We start from the raw sequence: 18,838 nt of genomic DNA, 5'->3' as shown, positions 1-18,838 counted from the left end.
GTATATGAGATATATATGAAATATATATTAAATACAAGGTAATTAAAGGGAAGGGGCATTAGCAAGTCAGCAAGTGTTTTATAAAGGATGAGGTGCCAACCCTCCCAGCTCTAGCAGAGTGCCACTAGTTGGTGGAACTGCCAGTGCTGCAGAGCCCTCTCTTGTTGAATTCTGGAATAGCCAATGGGCTGGCTGTTCCTCACCAGTCCTGGCTGGGCCCTGTACTAATCTTGACCATGCCAGGTCTATGCCTGAGGATTCTTGACCCTCTCTGAACCAACCTAGCCCAGTCCATCCAAGGCTCTAGTGATCACTATCCTGTACTTTCTGGTGGTTCCAGTCCGTGGTCAAGTCCATGTTCAAGGCCCTCTGAACTGCTCTGCCATACCCTCACTTCTACTTTCAATATACCATGCTGCCAAATTCTTCCTTGCTAGTTTATAGGATGTTAGGATTTAGAGCCAGAAGAGGTCATATGTTTTCTAAATAAGGGAATTGAGACCCAGAGAGATTCCAGTGACTTATCCCAGGTCAATTTCCTTGAATCCTTTTTTTTCCCACCTCTTTTCAGCATGTCTAAAGTTTCATACCTTTAGGATGACAAAAATCAGACATCATAGCAAAGAATAAATTCATGGACTCTGAAAGAAGAAAGTGACCCCAGAGGTCATCTAAGTCTATCTAATACCTGAGCAGGGCATCTAAGTGGTACAGTAGATAAAGTACTGGGCCTGGAGTCAGTAAGACCCGAGTTCAAATCCAGCCTCAGACAATTACTAGTTGTGTGACCCTGAACAAGTCACTTAACCCTGTTTGCCTTAGTTTCCTCATCTGTAAAATGAACTGGAAAAGGAAATGACAAACCACTCCAGTATCTTTGCCAAGAAAACCCCAAATGGGGTCACAAAGAGACTGAACTGACTGAGTATTACCTGAGCAGGAACTAGTCTGTGACATCCTGAACAAAATGGTCATCCAGCCCACAGTTGAAGACTCCTAAAGATGCTACCCTGAACAGTTGACTGTAAGCCTGCCTGTGTCTACAGTCTAATCCCAAATCTAATCCCACTAATTAACTCATTATGTGATTCTTGACAGGAGATTTGTTTTCTCATTTCCAATCCCTCACCAAACCTCCCACAGTTGTGACAACCTTTCTGTCAAACACTATCATAAAGCTTGTGGCCACACTATGGATTTGGTTATATACCATAGTATATCAAACCAGGTTCCTCATTTGCGTAAGTAAAAAGCATTTTTCTATCTGGATGGCCTATGATAAAAATGTTTTCCTTGCATCTACAGATAGATGGCACAGCAGAGTACCAGACCTGGAGTCAGGAAGTCCTGAGTTCAAATCCTGCCTCGGACAATTATTAGCTATGTAAACATGAACAAGTTGCTTAAGCTTCTGCCTGCTTCAGTTTTCTTATCTCTAAAATGAGGATAATAATAGCACCTACCTGTTGTGAAGATATTAAAAAAACACTTATCACAGTGCCTAGCTAACATATACAAAACTTCTAATAAATGCTTTTTTTTATCTATCTACCTATCTATTCCTCCCAAACATCAGCATTGTATTGGCCTCAGAAAGCAGAACTGGGTAGAAGTTTATTATTCTTGTTGTTGTTCAGTTGTTTTAGTCATGTCTAACTCTTCATGACTCCATTTGGGGTTTTCTTGTTAAGTGACTCATCCAGGGTCACATAGATGGTAAATGTGTGAGGCTAGATTTGAACTCAGGGAGATGAGTCCTCCCAACTCCAGACCCAGTATTCCACCTAAATGTCCCAGGTAGAAGTTACAAAGAACAAATTTAGCCTTGCTACCAGGAAACTCTTACTAACAATTAGAGCTATTCAAAATTGAAATGTGGTACCTCTCATAAGGTAATGAACTCCCCATCACTGTAGGTCTTCAAGCAAAAGGACAGATGACCTCCTTTTAGGTAGAGCATACAGGGAAATTCTTGTTCACTCTGACTTGGTATAAATGACCTCTGAGGTGCCTTCCAACTCTGAGTCTATAATTTTGCAAAGTATTTGTTGAGAAATTATTCCATGCCCAGCAGTATAGTGGGTATAGCAAAGATGCAGAACGAAAGCCTTTCCCCCAAGATGGTGCCGAAGGTGAAGAAGGAAGCTGTTGCCCCCCCACATACACAAAGACAAAAGCCAAGTCCAAGGTCTTAAAGGTCAAGAAGGCAGTGTTGAAGGGTGTCTGTAGTCACAAAAAGAAGATCCAAACATCCCCACCTTCCTGTAACCCAAGACACTAAGACTTTGAAGGCAGTCCAAATACCTTAGGAAAAGTGCCCCTCAGAGAAACAAGCTTGATCACTATGCCATCACTATGCCATTCATTTAGTTTCCCTTGATTACTGAGTCTGCTATGAAGAAGACTGAGGACAACAACACCCTGTAATAGGAATGGGAATTTGAAGATCTTCCCTGTCCCTTAATAGGCCTAGGGAGGAATTTGAAGACCTCCCCTGCTTTGAAAGTAAACTCTACCCACTAATAGACTGAATGTAGTCACATGGAGCCCTTGGTGGGAGGAGTTTGCTGAAGGATGGAGCAGAGCCTACCGGAAGCTGGGAGTCAGAGCGGGAGAGCTGATGGGAGAGAGAAGATGCACAGGCAAAGAGAAAGAGAGGTTTGTGAGTAAATATTGATCTTGTATTGGTTTGTGGGAAGGCTGAAGGATTCTGTGGCTCTCTGTGTTGTTATGGTTTATTAGCTTCTTTGCTACTATGATGGAATTGGCTTACTGGTTTTGTAATTCAGTTTTCTGGTGTCTAAATGAATGCTTCGGTTCTGTCCTCTATATGGAGAATATATTTTGTGATTGAGCATCGTATGGGACTATTTATAGTCACAGTCAGTGCTGTAAATATTGCTCTGGCACTACACACCTTAATCTTCATTGTGAACGTCAAGGCCAACAAGCATCAGATTAAGCAGGCAGGTAAAGAAGCTGTGTGACGTTGATGTGGCCAAACTTAAACACTGATCCGGCCTGATGGAGAGAAGGCCTATATCTGACTTGCTCCAGACTATGATGCTTTAGATGTTGCCGACAAAATTGGAATCATCTAACCTGTGTCCAGCTGTCCCACTCTACCTAAAATAAAAAGTTTTCCAGTAAAAAAAGGAAGAAAGAAAAAAAGAAAGGAAGGAAGGAAGGGAGAGAGGGAGAGAGAGAGAGAAAGAAAAAGAAAGGAGGGAGAGAGGAAGAAAGAAAAGTATGACAAGATACCTATGTCCTCAGGGAATTAGTACTTGCTTAAGAGGAAAACTAAATTTGACCTTTCTTCCAGGCCTGTCATCCAACATGGAAGCAGTACTGTGACCTAGTGAGGATGGATTTGGACTCAGATGATCTGGATTCAACTATTTGTTTTGTTACTTACTACCTATGTGATCTTAGGCAAATCATCTAAGTTCTTTCAATTCAATTTAACCAATCGTTATTGAGCTTCTCCTATAAGAAGGGAAGCATTCTAGAAGCTGAGGACAAAAGTTTTTCAAATGAGCTAAAATCAAGTCATTTATATTCTACGGGGCATGGAGGGGGTTGGATCAAACATAACAAGTACACAATAAGCATGATACAAGATAGCGTGTGATGCAAGTAAAAGAGAGATCAATCAATCAGTAAACATTTATAAAGGACCCTATGTACCAGGCACTGTGCTAAGTTCTAGGGATACAAAAAGATACAAAAAACAGTCCCTGTCCTCAGACAGCTTAAGATCTAACACAGATAACATCATGCAAATAAATATATACAAAGCAAGCTATATACAATATAATTAGAAAATAATTAACAGAGAGAAGGCAGTAGAATTAAGAGGTGTTGAGGAACGCTTCCTGTAGAAGGCAATATTTTTGTTTGGACTTAAAGGAAGCCAGCGAGGTCAATAGTTGGAGCAGAGGAGGAAGAGCATCCAGGCATGGGGGAAAGTCAAAGAAAATGCCTGGAAAAAGTGCTCTAAGAAAATCTGAGGAAAACAATGCTTTCATGGGGTGGGAGTGGGAGAGGAATCAGGAAAGGCTGAATAAAAATGGCACCTTAACTGAGCCTTGAAAGAAGAGAAGGATTCTGAAAGGAGATGATAAAAAGGGAAGTCCATTCAGAAACTGGGGATGAATTCATGAATGCAGATAGGTGAGACATAGTATACAGAGTATGGGCTTAGCCTCATCTGTAAAATGAGGAGGTAGTACTACATGACCATTAAAATCCCCTTTGTTTTTTTTTCTTTGTTTTTTTTTTAATGCTTTATTAACTTCTGATTTACATCATTCATTTCCACCAGATTTTGAGTTACAAATTTTCTCCCCGTTTTTCCCCTACCCACCGCCCCAAAATAGGAGTCCCATAGGATATCCCCTCCTCCAATCTGCTCTCTCCCATATTTTCTCCCATACCCCTTTCTACTTTTCCAGTGGATCTCTATACCCCAGTGCCTGTATATCTTATTTACCAATTATATGTAAGATGGTATTAATAATAGTATATATATATGTAAATATATATATGTGTACACACCCACATATATATATATATACACACATGTATATGTATATATATTTGAATAACTGATTTTAAAACTTTCAATTCCAGATTCAATCCCTTCCTTCCTTGTCACCCACCCTTACTGGGAAGATAAGCAGTTCAATATAGGTTGTACATGTGTGGCTAATGCAAAACAATAACATAGTAGATATATTGTAAAAGACTATATTTCCCTCCCTCCTATCCCACATTCCACTTGTTCTATTTTCTACTTTGAACCTGTCTATTTTCAAAAGTGAGTGCTTCCAACTTCCTTCCCCCCAGCCTATCCTCCCTTCTATCATCCCCCCTCTCATCCCCTTCCCCCCCTATTCTCCTGGAGGGTGAGATACCCTATTTAGTGTGTATTTCACTCCCTCCTCAAGCCAAATTCAATGGGAATAAGGTTGACCCATTCCCTTTTGCCTTCCTATTCTTCCCCTCCATTGTAACCATATTCCCTTGCCTCTTCTGTATGAGATAGTTTACCCCATTCTGTTTCTCCCCATCTCCTCTCATTATATTCCTCTCACCTCTTAATTTCACCTTTTAAGTATCATTCCTTCCTGTTAAATTGGTCCTGTGCCCTCTATCTATGTATACCTGTAAACATATATACACACATTCACATATGTATTCATATGCCCATATACCCTCATATATAGACATATATATATATGTATATATATATATATATATATTCCTAATCCCTTCAACTGCTGAAAAAAGTTTCATAAGTTACAATTATTGTTTTTCCATGTAGGAATGTTACTAGTTCAACTTTGATAAGTTCCTTATGATTCCTTTTCCCTGTTTACCTTCTCATGCTTCTCTTGCTTCTTGTATCTGAATGTCAAATTTTCTATTCAACTCTGGTTTTTTTCATCAAGAATACTTGAAAGTCCTCTATTCCACTGAATGACCATATTTTCCCCTGAAACATGATACTCAGTTTTGCTGGGTAGGTGACTCTTGGTTTTAATCCCAGCTCCTTTGCCCTCCAGAATATCATATTCCAAGCCCTTCGATCCCTCAGTGTAGAAGCTGCCAGATCCTGGGTTATCCTGATTGTGTTTCCACATATTCAAATTGTTTCTTCCTGGCTGCTTGTAATATTCTCTCCTTAATCTGGGAATTCTGGAACCTGGCTATAATATTCCTAGGAGTTTTCTTTTTGGGATCTTTTTCAGGAGGTGATCTGTGGATTCTTTCAACCTCGATTTTGCCCTCTGGTACTAAAACATCAGGGCAGCTTTCTTTGAGAACTTCCTGGAGGATGATTTCTAGGTTCTTACTTTGGTCATGGCTTTCAGGCAGTCCAATAATTTTTAAATTATCTCTCCTGGATCTATTTTCCAGGTCAGTGGTTTTTCCCATGAGATATTTCACATTGCCTTCTATTCTTTCATTTGTTTGGATCTGTTTAACAGCATCTTGATTTCTCATAAAGTCATTAGCTTCCATTTGCTCCAATGTAATTCTGAAGCAATGATTCTCCTCATTGAGTTTTTGAGATTCTTTTAAGGCATTCTTCTCCTCATTGCCTTTTTGGGCCTCCTTTGCCATTTGAGTCAGCCTGTTTTTTAAGATATTATTTTCCTTAGTCAGGCTGTTGACTCTCATTTCATAGTTTTCTTGCATCGTTCTCGTTTCTCTTCCCAATTTTTCCTCCACTTCTCTTATCTGCTTCTTAAGGTCCTCTATGGCCTGTAACCAGCTTGTATTTTCCTTTGAAGCTTTTGGTGCAGGAGTTCTGACTTCACTGTTTTCCTCCTGTTCCATGCTTTGCTCCTTTTTGTCCCCAAAATAGGAGTGTATTGTTGGAATCTTCTGTCTGCTTTGTTTCCTTTGCCTGCCCATTTTGCCACTCAATTACTTGACTTTTGGGCTTTTTGCCACAGTAGGACTGCCACCAGCCAGGAAAGCTTTCGTCCCAAACGCTGGGGTTTTCTCAGCTGCTCTCTGAGGTCTCCACACGCTGTGGCAAGCTGGACACACACCCCAGGACCTCCACCCTAGACTGCAATCCAGATCCAAGCAGGTTAAAGCAAGAGCGATTACCCCTCAGACTGGTGTTTGGCCCCCCTACACTCTGCAGGCCAGGAGCTGAAGCTGCCACATGGCGCTGGCAGGCTGTGCCGGCGTCTCAGGGGCTCTTCGCCCTTGGGGTAAAAGCCACGCACTCCCACTTACTGGTCCCAAAGTCCAGACTGTACTGACCTCTCACTTTGTCCTTTGTGTCTATGGGTTGATAAATCTGGAAACGGTCACAGCTGCTGCTGATCTGGAGTCCCTCTGGCTGGCGGCTGGTCAGGCCCGCCCTGGGGCTAAAGCCTCAGCATGGGGTTGGGCTCGGCTCCCAGAGCGATGCGCTGGCCGATTCCTGCTGGCCTGCCGGGCTGTCCTCAGCAGGTTAGCTTCTCTGTGTCATTGTGTGGGTTCTGCAGCTCCAAATTTTGTTTAGAGTCCCCTTTTTACATGGATTGGGGAGGGTGGAAGTCGGAGCGGCCGGCAGGTCGTGCTCCGCCCCCTAAAATCCCCTTTGTAGCAAGGTGACACAGTGGATAGAGTGACAGGCCTGGAGTCAGGAAGACTTGAAGTCAAATTCGACCTCAGACACTTATTAACTGTGTGACCGGGGCAAGTCGCTTAACCCCATTTGCCTCAGTTTCTCATCTGTAAAATGAGCTGGAAAAGGAAATGATAAACCACTCATGTATCTTGGCCAAGAAAACCCTAAATTGGGTCACAAAGAGACAGACACAACTGAAAAACAACTGTACAAAAACTCCTTTTAACACAAAATCTCATTATCATAAGACCATACACAAATCAATGAGAAAATATGACTGCTGTTCATTCTTTCTTCTAAAGAGCACCAATAACATCATGAGGATGATATCTTGACTTGTGAGTGAATTGGATTAAGTGAAGCAGAGCTGCACAAAGTAATCAGCCTCATTCTCTCCTCCACAGTTATCAAAGTCCCGCGGCAACACAGAAGTCAAGATGATTGCCAATGACCTGGGATGCAGTATGTGACCTTGGCCTTTCTAAATTAAGTTCTTTCCCAATTCCAAAAGACTCATGATGGAAAATGCTATCTACATCCAGAGAAAGAACTATGAAGTCTGAATGCAGATCAAAGTATACTATTTTCACTTTTTGAGTTTTGTGTGTGTATGTGTGTGTGACTTTTCCCTTTTGTTCTGTTTCTTCTTTTAAAACATGACTAATGTGGAAATATGTTTCCATGATTGCACATATATAACCTGTATCAAATTGCTTGCCATCTTGGAGAGAAAGGGAGGGAGAAAAAATTTAAAACTTGAAATCTTATAAAGAATGAATGTTGAAAAGTATCTTTACATGTAATTGGAAAAAATAACAAATAGGGGCAGCTAGGTGATATAGTGAATAAAGCACTGGCCCTGGAGTCAGGAGGACCTGAGTTCAAATCTGGTCTCAGACACTTGACACTTACTACCGTGTTTCCCCAATAATAAGACCTATCCCAAAAATAAGCCCTCCCCCAAAAATAAGCCCTATTGAGATTGCTACTGTAGTGAAGGTGATCCCCTACGCTACACGCTACATTACGGTACCCTCTGTATGCACCGTTCCCCCCCCCGGGTGAAACGCACGCTGCGCTCCGAGCTGCATCCAATCAGAGCTGCAGCAGTGAGTGTGTCATCCTGTTCTTTATTGAATTCATTATTGAATAAAGGTACATTTTTTTGTTCACATTTACCTGTTTATTAAAATTGCTGTCAATGTTCATTAAAATAATCCCTCCCCTGAAAATAAGCCCTCTGGTGTTTTTCTGCCCCCAAAAATTAATAAGACAGTGTCTTATTATCGGGGAAACATGGTAGCTGAGTGACCTTGGGCAAGTCACTTAACTCCAACTGCCTTGCCTTCCTTCCCCCCTCCCAAAAAAAACTCAATAAAAAAAAATGAAGTTCTTCCCCAAGTCTCAGTTTGTCTGAGGCAACACCCATTCAGTGAGTAAGGACTAGATAAGAATTGAGACAAAAAAATGGCCTAATTTACCGTCATGAAAATATCAATCTGGGAGGGGGAGACCCTCGAAGTTTCTGGCCAGTACAGAAAACAACTGCAATTTACACTCATTTTATTAGTAGCTAAACCATAATAATAAGCATATCATGAGTTCAGATGAGGGAAAGCTCAGTACATTCTATAGTCTTCATAGAGGAAAATCAACATAAGCTAGACCTCAGAGATTGGTATAATTTCAATGAGTGAAAAGTAACAAGAAGACAGCTCCTGACAAGCAGGATAGCACACAAGCAAATAAATCAGAAATAAGTCAGGCATATAGTAGGACACTAAGGAGTTCAACACTCCTTACCCCATTTTACAGATGAAATAACTGAGTCATATAGTGAGGAAGCAACTTATCCAAGGTGGCAGCAAGTATCTAATCTTGATTTGGAACACATCTCTTTCAATTTTGGGGTCATTAGTTTTCACCAACCTGGTAGTAAAATGGGCACACATCACAGCATATAGCCAGAAACCAGGTCATTGCCCTAGAGCAGCCTTCCCTTTAAAACTTTCAGGTTTCTTTGCATCTTTACAGGAGGTCCTATAGTATAGGATTATAACCATAGGATGGTTATGATAGTCCATAGAATGTAAGCTCCTTGAGGGAAGGGACTTTTTAATTTTTGTCATGGGATCCCAGCACTAGCACAGTATCTTTCATAAAAGACACTTAATGAGAAATTGAATTTAATTAAATGGAGAAGTGGGAAATAAAATTGGTTAGATAGGGTGAGACCAGATCATAGAGGGGTCTTAGGCTTATACAGCAGTTAAGTGGAACAGTGGATAGAGTGATGGGCCTGGAGTCAAGAAGACTCATCTCCCTAAGTTCAAATCCAGCCTCAGAGACTTACTAGCTATGTGACCCTGGGCAAGTCAGCCCCATTTGCCTCAGTTTCCTTATCTGTCAAATGAGCTGGAAGAAGAAATGGCAAATCACTCCAGTATCTTTGTCAAGAATACCCCAAATGGGGTCACAAAGAGTCAGACAAGACTGAAAACAGAACAACAACAAGACTTAGTTGTCCATGTGGAGTCATTGACAATTACTGAACAGATTAGAGCATGATAAAAGCAGTAAAAGATGTTTTAACGTCCTACTGTGTGTAAGAGAGACTGGAATGGAGGAAATACTAGAGACAGGGAGACTAGCTGTAATCAGCAATAACATTAGACGAAGGCAGGGGGAGATAACAACTTGAAGGGTTGTAGCAGCAAGAATGGGAAGGAAGAGACACATCTGTAAGAGACACTTCTTGGGAAGAAAGAACTAGAAAGAAACAGAGATAAAGGATGAAGGAGAGAAAGTGTCCAAGATGCCCTTGTTTCTGGCCTGAGGACTGGAAGAATGATGGCACCAAGGACAGAAATGGAAGGTAATTTAAAAGCATTGTTAGAATATGTTGGGGAGGCTAGGTGGCTCAGGGAATAGGGTACTGGCCCTGGAGTCAAGAGGACCTGAGTTCAAATGTAGCCTCAGACACTTAACACAAAAACTAGCCATGTGACTTGGGCAAGTCACTTAACCCCAATTGCCCTCCAAAAAGCAAAAAAAAAAAAAAAAGAATATTTTTAAGAAGTGAAAAAGTACTAGGCATTGTTATCAACACTTTCCAGGTGCCTCAGTAGTTAGTGGTTGCTGATAAGGAGGACTGTAGTTCTTATCCATCCCCCTCAGTTGGAAACCATTGGAAAAAAATTATTTCCAGTTGTTCTCTAGAGCAAGGGTTCTCAACCTGGGGTCCATGAACTTGCATGTATTCATGTGTGTATACATATATGTTTGTGTATATGCATATATACATTGTACAAGTATATATATGCATGTACAGATAACTATATTTCAATATAATTTGTTTCCTTCATAATTCTACACATTTTATCTTATGTATTTAAAAACATTATTCTGAGGATTCACCTGTCTGACACAAAAAAAGTTTAAGAACACCAAACACTGGGGCATTCTCAAAGATCACAGCTCCCTTTCCACCATTGGCCCCCAGAACAAAAGCTGGGGGCAGACTAGAGCCTAGAGCAGACATGGTATGCTCAGAACTGGCCTCAATTTCTTCATCTGTAAAATGAGGAGGTAAGTTTAAATGATCATTAAAATTCCTTCTAACATTAAATCTCATCATCATGAGACCATATACAAATCAGTGAGAAAACAATTAGAACGCTAGTGGCTGTCACAGGCTTCTAAAGGTTGGCAGATTTGCTGCCATGCCTGCCTAGGCTGCAAACTGCAGTAGAAGTTGAAGACCCCAATCATAGACCCATTTCGGGGCAATTCAAGCCCTATCTGCAGAAAAAAAAAAGAGCTGAGACCATGTAAACACTGGAATAAAGATGTGGGGTTGGGGGAATATATTTCTTTAAAACCTCACCATCCCTTCAACAATGACTCAGAAATAGTTGAGAGGTAGCAAGTAGTGGAAATAAAAGTGGATTTTTGAATCATAAGGCTTGGGTTCAAAACACAGCTCTGTTATTCACTATCTGTATAACCTTGATATAATCAGTTCATGTCTCCATAAACTTGGGAAAAATATACATCTATTTTCGCTCATTTTTGGCTTCCTTTGTAATTATAAAGAATAGAATTCTATTTTATGCATTTTAAAACATTATTCTGAGAAAGAATCCATAAGCTTCACCAGTCTGCCAATGGGGTCCATGTGACATAATGAAGATTAAGAACTCCTGTGATCCTTAGGGCTCCTTCCAGCTTCTAGCCTGCGAAAATTAACGACCCAACCCTGGCCTGCATAGCCCTGCCATTCAACCTCTCTTGCTCCCAACAGGCTTACTCCTTTTCCCTGTTACTCACCTTACCCGTTCCTCCACTGAACCCTTTAGGGTAAGATGCTCCTTATTCACTTACTTTGTCAGAGGAAATGCATTAAAGTTCTCTCCTCCTCGCTAGTTTCTGTTCAATCTCTATGTCTGGGTTTAGCTACAGAGGAAACTGGAGGGGGAGGGCAAGGGGACTGTGGGAAGAGACAGACTGGGGCCCAGGGGCAAGTTGTTCCTGTCACGTGATGCTCCCCTGTCCCCCCTCTCCACCCTCACCTTCCCCCACCCCCAGCTTTCTATCAATTCAGTAGGGTAAGGCAGACATGCATCACAGAGAGAGAGGCATTTCATCAGGCTGTACCCAAGGAACACAACAAATACTGTGAGTATGGGGACAAAGAGGGCAATCTACAGGGAGTTATTAGAACAGAGGCTGCTCGGGCTGCTCAGAAGAACTGTGGGTTAGGCAAAAGGGAATTTTAGGACCCCCAGCATGGTCACATCAGAGCAAGTCTACCTTTGATCTAGGGACAAAGAAACTCCCACCTAAGTCTCAAATTCCTGTATCTCAACTTAAGATCCTTTCTGTGGTATAACTGTGCAAGAAGAAAAAAAAACTGTGCCTTCAGCTGGCAAAGGAAAAGGATCTGGAGTGGGGAGGTCAGAGGTGCAGGGAAGTATCTTTCAGTTCACTTCATTTTCCTTACCCTTGGAAAGAGACTAATGTGGGAGAGGTTGGAGGGGTGGAAAGAAAACCAGAGGCGGGAGCTGGGAAGGGTGGACCCCCCCAAAAAAACCCAGGTCCCTAATATTCTGGGGACCAAGAACTCTACATTGTCTACAATGTTATCCAGGTCCCTTGTATCTGTGACCTTTTTCTCAAGGGTACCTAAGTTTCAACTCTAAAGAGGAAAATTGAGTCATGGAAGTAGGAAGAAGCTTGCCTCTTCCAAAAGACAGTTCACAAATCCTGCTGCCCATGGGAATCGTGGGTTTCCAGTTTATCTATTGCCTCCCGAATTTGATTAGTCCTACTTAGCATTGTCTGCATTAGACTTCCAAAGCCCTTTCTCCTCAACTCAAAGTTGGAGAAACTAAAGGCAATGAGAGCAAAGGACATTCTTTAAAAAAAAAAATTATAAAAATGTAAAAAAAGAAAATTTTACTGATACTTTTTTGTATTTGTAGCACAGTCATATTTCCTGTCTCCATTGTTGAACCCTCTCTTTGTGACAAAGAAAATTTCGGTTTTGGAAACAGGGTCACGTCTTCCCATCAGTTTAGGAGTTAAGGCAAAAACAATGAAATTGCACAAGTAATAGAATTAAAGTATCCTAACTATTTTCTAACTAGTTAGTCTCTAATTAGCTTACCTGATGACAAGGGCAAAGACCTGGAGACTTGGTCCTCTAGGAAGAACAATAAGAAGGTACAGCTTTCCCCTTGAGTTCTATTTATAAATACTCACTTAGATAGGGGTCACAGTAGAGGGTAAGAATTCAATATGGAAGGGGTGGCTAGGTGGCTCCGTGAATAGAGTACTGACCCTGGAGTCAGAAGGACCTGAGTTCAAATCTAGCCTCAGACACTTGACACAAAAACTAGCTGTGTGACCTTGGGCAAGTCACTTAACCCCAATTGCCCTCCAAAAGCAAAATAATAATAATAATAATAATAATAATAATAATAATTCAGTATGGATCTTGACATTAAGGAGATAAAGGTTTCAATTTACCAATATGACTACAAATGTAGGTATATGGTTCATGAAGGAAAGTTGGCACAGTTACAAGAATTCTAAACTATAAATATAATGAAAGCAGGGGTAGAGAAGTACAGAGAAAGAGCAGACATTGCAGAATAGTTATAATGGTTAGAGTTCTAATGGCTGGCCCTTGGGAGGAGGTCTGTTCTGTTATCTCTTCACCATGACCGTCAGAGATATTTTTATTGTCAGTTGAGCAATAAGCATTTAAGCCCTTATCCCGTGCCAAGCACAGCTCCAGAGTTGTTTCCTTTTGGTTAGTTTCCATTTACATTGCTGTTGTCAGAGTTGATAGTGTTCATTTGATTCTGTTGACTTTGCTCTGCATCAATTCAGACACATCTTCCTACATTTCTTTGAATTCCTCATGTACCATTTCATACAATTATATTTCATTATATTAATATGTTAGAGGTTTTTCTTTCAGTCAGTTTTTCACCCATGTCTTTCCTACAATGAAAAGGGATGCTGGGAATATCATATCATATATGGGACTTCTGGCACTGTTGCTGAGTTCCCTGGGACATTTGCCCAATAGGAGGATGATTGAAGGAATGGATGAAGGACAAAGCATTTATTAAGCATTTAGTGAGCATTGGGATCATAATAGAAACTGCAAAGTGTTCTCTACTCTCAAGGAGCTCACATTCTTTTTTTTTGCAAATTGAAATTTTTTTAATGAACAAAAATTGATTTTCTCTTCTTTCCTCCCTCCTCCCTCCATGAAAAACAAAGAAAAACAAAATCATTGTAGCAAGAATGCATACTCAAGCAAATCAAATTCCCTCATTCATCATGTCCAAAAAAAGATTTCAATCTGCGCTGTGAGTTCTATTATTCTAGCATGTTTCATTGCAATCAAAGATTTTAAGTCTTTCCCAGTTATTTGCCCTTACAACGTCGCTATTATTTAAATTGTTCTCTTTCTCCTCACTTCATTCTGTATCGGTTCATACGATTGTTTCCAGATTTCTTTGAAACCATCCCCTTCATCATTTCTTACAGCATAATTGTATGCCATTACATTTACAGATCATAATTTCTTCAGCCAGTCCCAATTGTTACACATCCTCTGAGTTTCCGGTTCTTTGTCACTACAAAAAGAGCTGTTAGAGATATTTTTGTATGAATGGGAAGTATCTAAGATTCTAATGAGGAAGGTTTCAGGTGCAAAACAGATAGAAATGGTCCTTAGGATGTAGCAGCAAAGCAGATGTAATTCATCTTCTTCCATCTTAGTTCTACTGATCAAATAATATCCTATTCTGATGCTGAGTTAGTTAATAGTGCCAAAGACTCTCATGGAAGAACTTTGTTTTCTAGGTTTCCATAGCTGTGGCTGCTGAAGAGGGAGGGGTTACAGCACCCACAGAAGCAGTTGCCAGTTTGAATCTCCAAAGGGATAATGACTTCTTAGGATAGTGACTGCTCGGGCCAGGCAGAAACACGAGCAGTGGTCTGAGAAGCGCTGCACTTTGGGGGCTCTAAGGCTTACCTACCTGGTGGTTCGCAGCTGGTGTTGGGGTTGGTGAGGAATTGTTCAGTCAAAGGGTAGGGAAAGTTTGGTCACTTTTCTTGCATAATTCCATGCTTAATTCCAGAATTATAGGACCACTTTACAGCTCCAACAACAATGTAATAGTGTCAGTTTTCTGACATTAACTATTATTATTATTAATTATATATTATATATATTAACTTTTTTTTTCGTCTTTGACAGATTTCATGGAGTTAGGTAAAACCTCAGAGTTGTTTTAATTTTCGTTTCTCTTTACCATTAATGATTTGGAGAATATTTTCACGTGGTTGTTTATAGTTTGTGAATCTTTTGAAAACTTCATTTCTTTTTTACTATTTACCCTGGGAGAATTGATCTTGTTGTTATATATTTGCATCGAAATGATTTTTTTTTTAACCAGACCTATAATTTCATTGGTATAAACAACTCCCTGTGAGGAACTTCTGTCAGTGTTTCTTGAATGATTCCCTGTATTCCAAACCTTTAGTTCTCCCAACCTTCTCTCATCATGACAGTACTAAAACCCTGAAACTAATTCTATTCTCTGTACTCTCCTCAGGTGAGTACCCAGAGCCTATTCCTCCTTTGAGATCAAGGTTTCTGCAGAGATGGCCGCTTTCCCCCTAAGGCAGAGGTCTATCCCGTCAGACCTAGAACCTCCTGAATCACTGGGTGAGGTACTCTGGGAGGAGGAGTTGGAGAGAATTTGCAGCACCAAGGTAGCGCTACAGGCACTGCCCTATGCCATGATGGACAAACGGCTCATCAGGTGGGTTTTCTAGGAAACCTCCTAGCAGAAGCATGATTAATGCCCAAGAGGCTTTGCTATTCATTGGCCTGTACCTGGAGCATGGGTGGGAAGTGGAGGGACTGTTCAGAGAGCTTAGAGGAAGGAATATGGGAAGAAGAAAGGAATGGGGTTCTGAGGGAGGGGGTATAGGTAAAGAAACAGGGAATAGAAGAACAAGTTTGCGGCACCAATCCTGAGATGACCAGCTAGCCCAACTCAATAAACATTTATGGCTAGGTCCTAATTAGTGTGAATATTAATCCCTGCATAGATTTGAATTTGCACCATTCAAAGATATAATTGTGTAAAATATGGTAATTGGTTTGACCCCAGTGGAAATATGCAGGGCAAATTCAAACAAGGCAATCCTCTTAGAGTTTCATTATTCAAATTAATCAGGACCTGGCTGTATTAAGCACCTTCTCTTGGCAAGGCCCTGGTGACCCAGAGACTAAAACAAAACTGCCATTTCCCTCAAGAAGATTACATTCTGCTGAGGGAATACAACAGAAAGGGATTGTGTCACAATGGAAAAATTATTAGTTTAAAGTCAGAGAAATTGAATTCCAATTCTGCCACTTATTACTTTTGTGTCTTTGGTCAAGCCACTTAATTTTCCTGCTACCCATTTCATCAAACTATTAAGATTCCAGTTTTAGCTGTATCATTTTATTGTGCCAGGAGAATCAAGGTGAGAGATTATAAATAAATAGAAATCAGGAAAGGTTTCATGAAGGAGCTTCGCCTAATTAGCCTTAAAGGAAGAGAAGGCTTCTGAGAGGCAGAGATGGGGGGGAGGGGCAGGTCTGCATCATACAGATGGCAGATGGCCTATTCCAATGATGTATGGAGGCAGGAAATAGAATGTCACATTTAGGGAACAAGTAGCTGATTTTTCACTAGAAGATAGAGTTTGTCTAGAGGAATCATGTGGAATAAGAACATAATCATCTCTCTCTCTCACCCCCCCCTCCAATGCCAAATAATTTCAGAACCCTCCTTTGTCCTGGAAGTGGGTAGAGAGCATAGGGAGGTGATAAGTAAGAAGCTGGAACTGAGAGGTGCCCCCTTCACCACCATCCCCTTCTCCCAGGCACCTCCGGGAGCCAGATGGAGTAAAGACCTCTTTCTGGGAACAGTGGAAGAAGAAATGGCAACAAGCCCTTCAGCAGCTCCTGGATGTGAACCACAGGTTTATGGCGACCTTTGAGCTCTGGAAGACTGACCTCTATGAGATTGGCGGTAGGATCCCTTCCCACCCACCCCACCCCGCCAAAAAAAAGCCCTCTGTAATACTTCTAATATCTTCCCCCACCCCACCCTGCCCATCACAGTCAGACAAGGTAGAAGTGGTGTCAATGTCCAGTTCTGAACATGGTGGAGAACATCACCACATAGATCCTATGGATCAAATCCCAGATCTATGGAAACACAATCTGAACTCCTCCTGCCAATCTACCTCATCCAGTCAGTTCTAACCCCCTTGGGCAAGAGAAACTCTGGGTGACCATTCTGGATCCAGTGAGAGAAGTTATGCTCCCAACCTAATCTCATTTCAAATCCCCATCCATGAAGCAGAGAGAAGCTGTCCATAAGAGCTATGACCCAGGCCTGCTACTGGGACTCAGGGAGGTAACCTTCAAGACTGACTTGATACCCCAAAGACCTGAGGGTCATATATATATATATATAGTCTATGAAGACAAGCAGGTAGTTTGCCACTACTCTCTTTGGTTCCCCCCATCACTTCCTTTCCCTCTCCCCAACTTGAACTTAGGCATTTTTGCCCTTTTGGGTGGGTGACCTTCCCTACTTATTTCAATCTTATGTCACACAGTATACCCACCCAGCAATAACATCAGACATAAGTGCCTTCTGTGTGCAGAGCCCAGTACTGGGCACTGGGGGTGGGAGAAATATGAAGTTTAGCTATAGATGGTCCCTGTCACTGTGAAGCTTATGGTATCATAGGAATGACTTTGGACCCCTCACACATGCCTCTCTCAGGCAATAGTGTTGCATGTGGAGCTCAGTCCTTGGCCAACTGTATGTCCTTGTTGCGTCCTCTCCCTGCCCTCCCCACAACCATCCTCAGTCTAAGGAGTAACAGATATGGGCAGAAGCCTTCAGGGACCCCGGGCTTCTGAAAGAAACTTAGTCTAAAGGAAGCACAGGGGTTCAAATCCTACCTCTTCCGATACTCCCTCTCCCATACACATATGCTTTGTAGGGAGTAGCTATCTGAACAACTCAATATGAAAAGCCCTACCCATTGCAGTAGCTTCTACGTAGAGATAGCTGGTAAATATTTAACAACCAGTTTGCAGGTAAGGGATGTAATATGCACATGACAGATTTCTCAGTTTAATGTGAATTATTAATGTTTTCTCCATCACTTTCTTAAGTCTAGAAAATCAACAAGACAGTATATCAATCCCTGATTTGTATAGCATGATTTTAGAGGTGTCAATGTTTACATTGGAAATTTAACAATCAGCTCTCCAGACGTAGAGCTGCTCTTGCAGGTCCCTGAACCCTTCCCCCTATTCTATTCCTTCCCCACCCCTGTGCTCCACAGGGCTCTTTGGCACAGGGATCCAGTCCTATTTCACCTTCCTTCGTTTCCTGATGATCCTCAATCTGCTCACCTTTCTGCTGACCTCCAGTTTAGTGCTGCTGCCTCTGGCCTGGCTCCATTCATCTGACCCAGGCCCTACCCCCAATATCTGTGAGTAACTACTTCAGCCTCCCCAACCCAGTTCCCAACCCCTGACCCCAGGTTCTGTCTTCCCTAGCCCAGTCCTCTCTGGAGTGTCCTGCTTTGGTGGGGGGAGAAGAGGGGAGGATATCGGCTTTCCCTTCCTATGTCACCAGAGGTACAGTCACATTACCCTAATAGAGAAATTAACCTTTGAAGAAATAAATAAAATGTTTAGGATTTCCAAGGAAAACAATATATTGAAATATAATTATCAAAATATTTTTTAAGAAGACAAAGGGGCGGCTAGGTGGCTCAGTGAATAGAGCACCAGCCCTAGAGTCAAGAGGACCTGAGTTCAAATTCAGCCTCAGACATTTAACACTTACTAGCTGTGTGACCTTGGGCAAGTCACTTAACCCCAGTTGCCCTGCCTTCCCCCTCCAAAAAAGACCAAAATTAAAAATAAAATGTAAAAAAACTAATTAAAGGAACCTAGGTTAAGAATGCCTGCAGAAGACATGAGGGCATTTGTTCAAGTACCAAGGGGTTAAAAAGCATTTGGAGGAGGGGAATGGAGAAGGTCCCACCTTGTACCTGACTTGTAGTGGGTAACATCAAGGAAAATATCATCAA

At 41.5% G+C, this 18,838-nt stretch overlaps 2 protein-coding genes across 3 annotated transcripts in view; one reads left to right on the top strand and one right to left on the bottom strand.

The window, feature by feature from the left end:
- Window positions 1–11,628, bottom strand: part of TMC6 (transmembrane channel like 6) — a 66,397-nt gene extending 54,769 nt beyond the window's left edge. The window contains exon 1 of one of the 2 annotated variants that reach the window (XM_069076729.1): window positions 11,519–11,628. The gene's annotated coding sequence lies outside the window, so the exon portion shown is untranslated. Of the gene's footprint in view, window positions 1–11,464 lie in introns of both variants that reach the window. The other variant, XM_069076731.1, reaches the window with a different exon arrangement.
- An 86-nt stretch (window positions 11,629–11,714) lies between these two features.
- On the top strand, window positions 11,715–18,240 carry LOC138152740 (transmembrane channel-like protein 8). Its single transcript, XM_069076840.1, has 4 exons — window positions 11,715–11,812; window positions 15,274–15,483; window positions 16,598–16,746; window positions 18,083–18,240. The coding sequence occupies exons 2-4, from the start codon at window positions 15,323–15,325 to the stop codon at window positions 18,238–18,240; spliced, it is 468 nt and encodes a 155-aa protein (XP_068932941.1). The 5' UTR covers window positions 11,715–11,812; window positions 15,274–15,322.
- The last annotated feature ends 598 nt before the right edge of the window (window positions 18,241–18,838 follow it).

This window comes from Petaurus breviceps, unplaced genomic scaffold (genome assembly GCF_028583685.1).
Source record: "Petaurus breviceps papuanus isolate PSGF00001 unplaced genomic scaffold, PetGlider_PUasm1.0 90925, whole genome shotgun sequence".
NCBI lineage: Eukaryota > Metazoa > Chordata > Mammalia > Diprotodontia > Petauridae > Petaurus > Petaurus breviceps.
The sequence above is the reverse complement of the archived record's forward strand: the minus strand, read 5'-3'. Positions and strand labels throughout refer to the sequence as shown.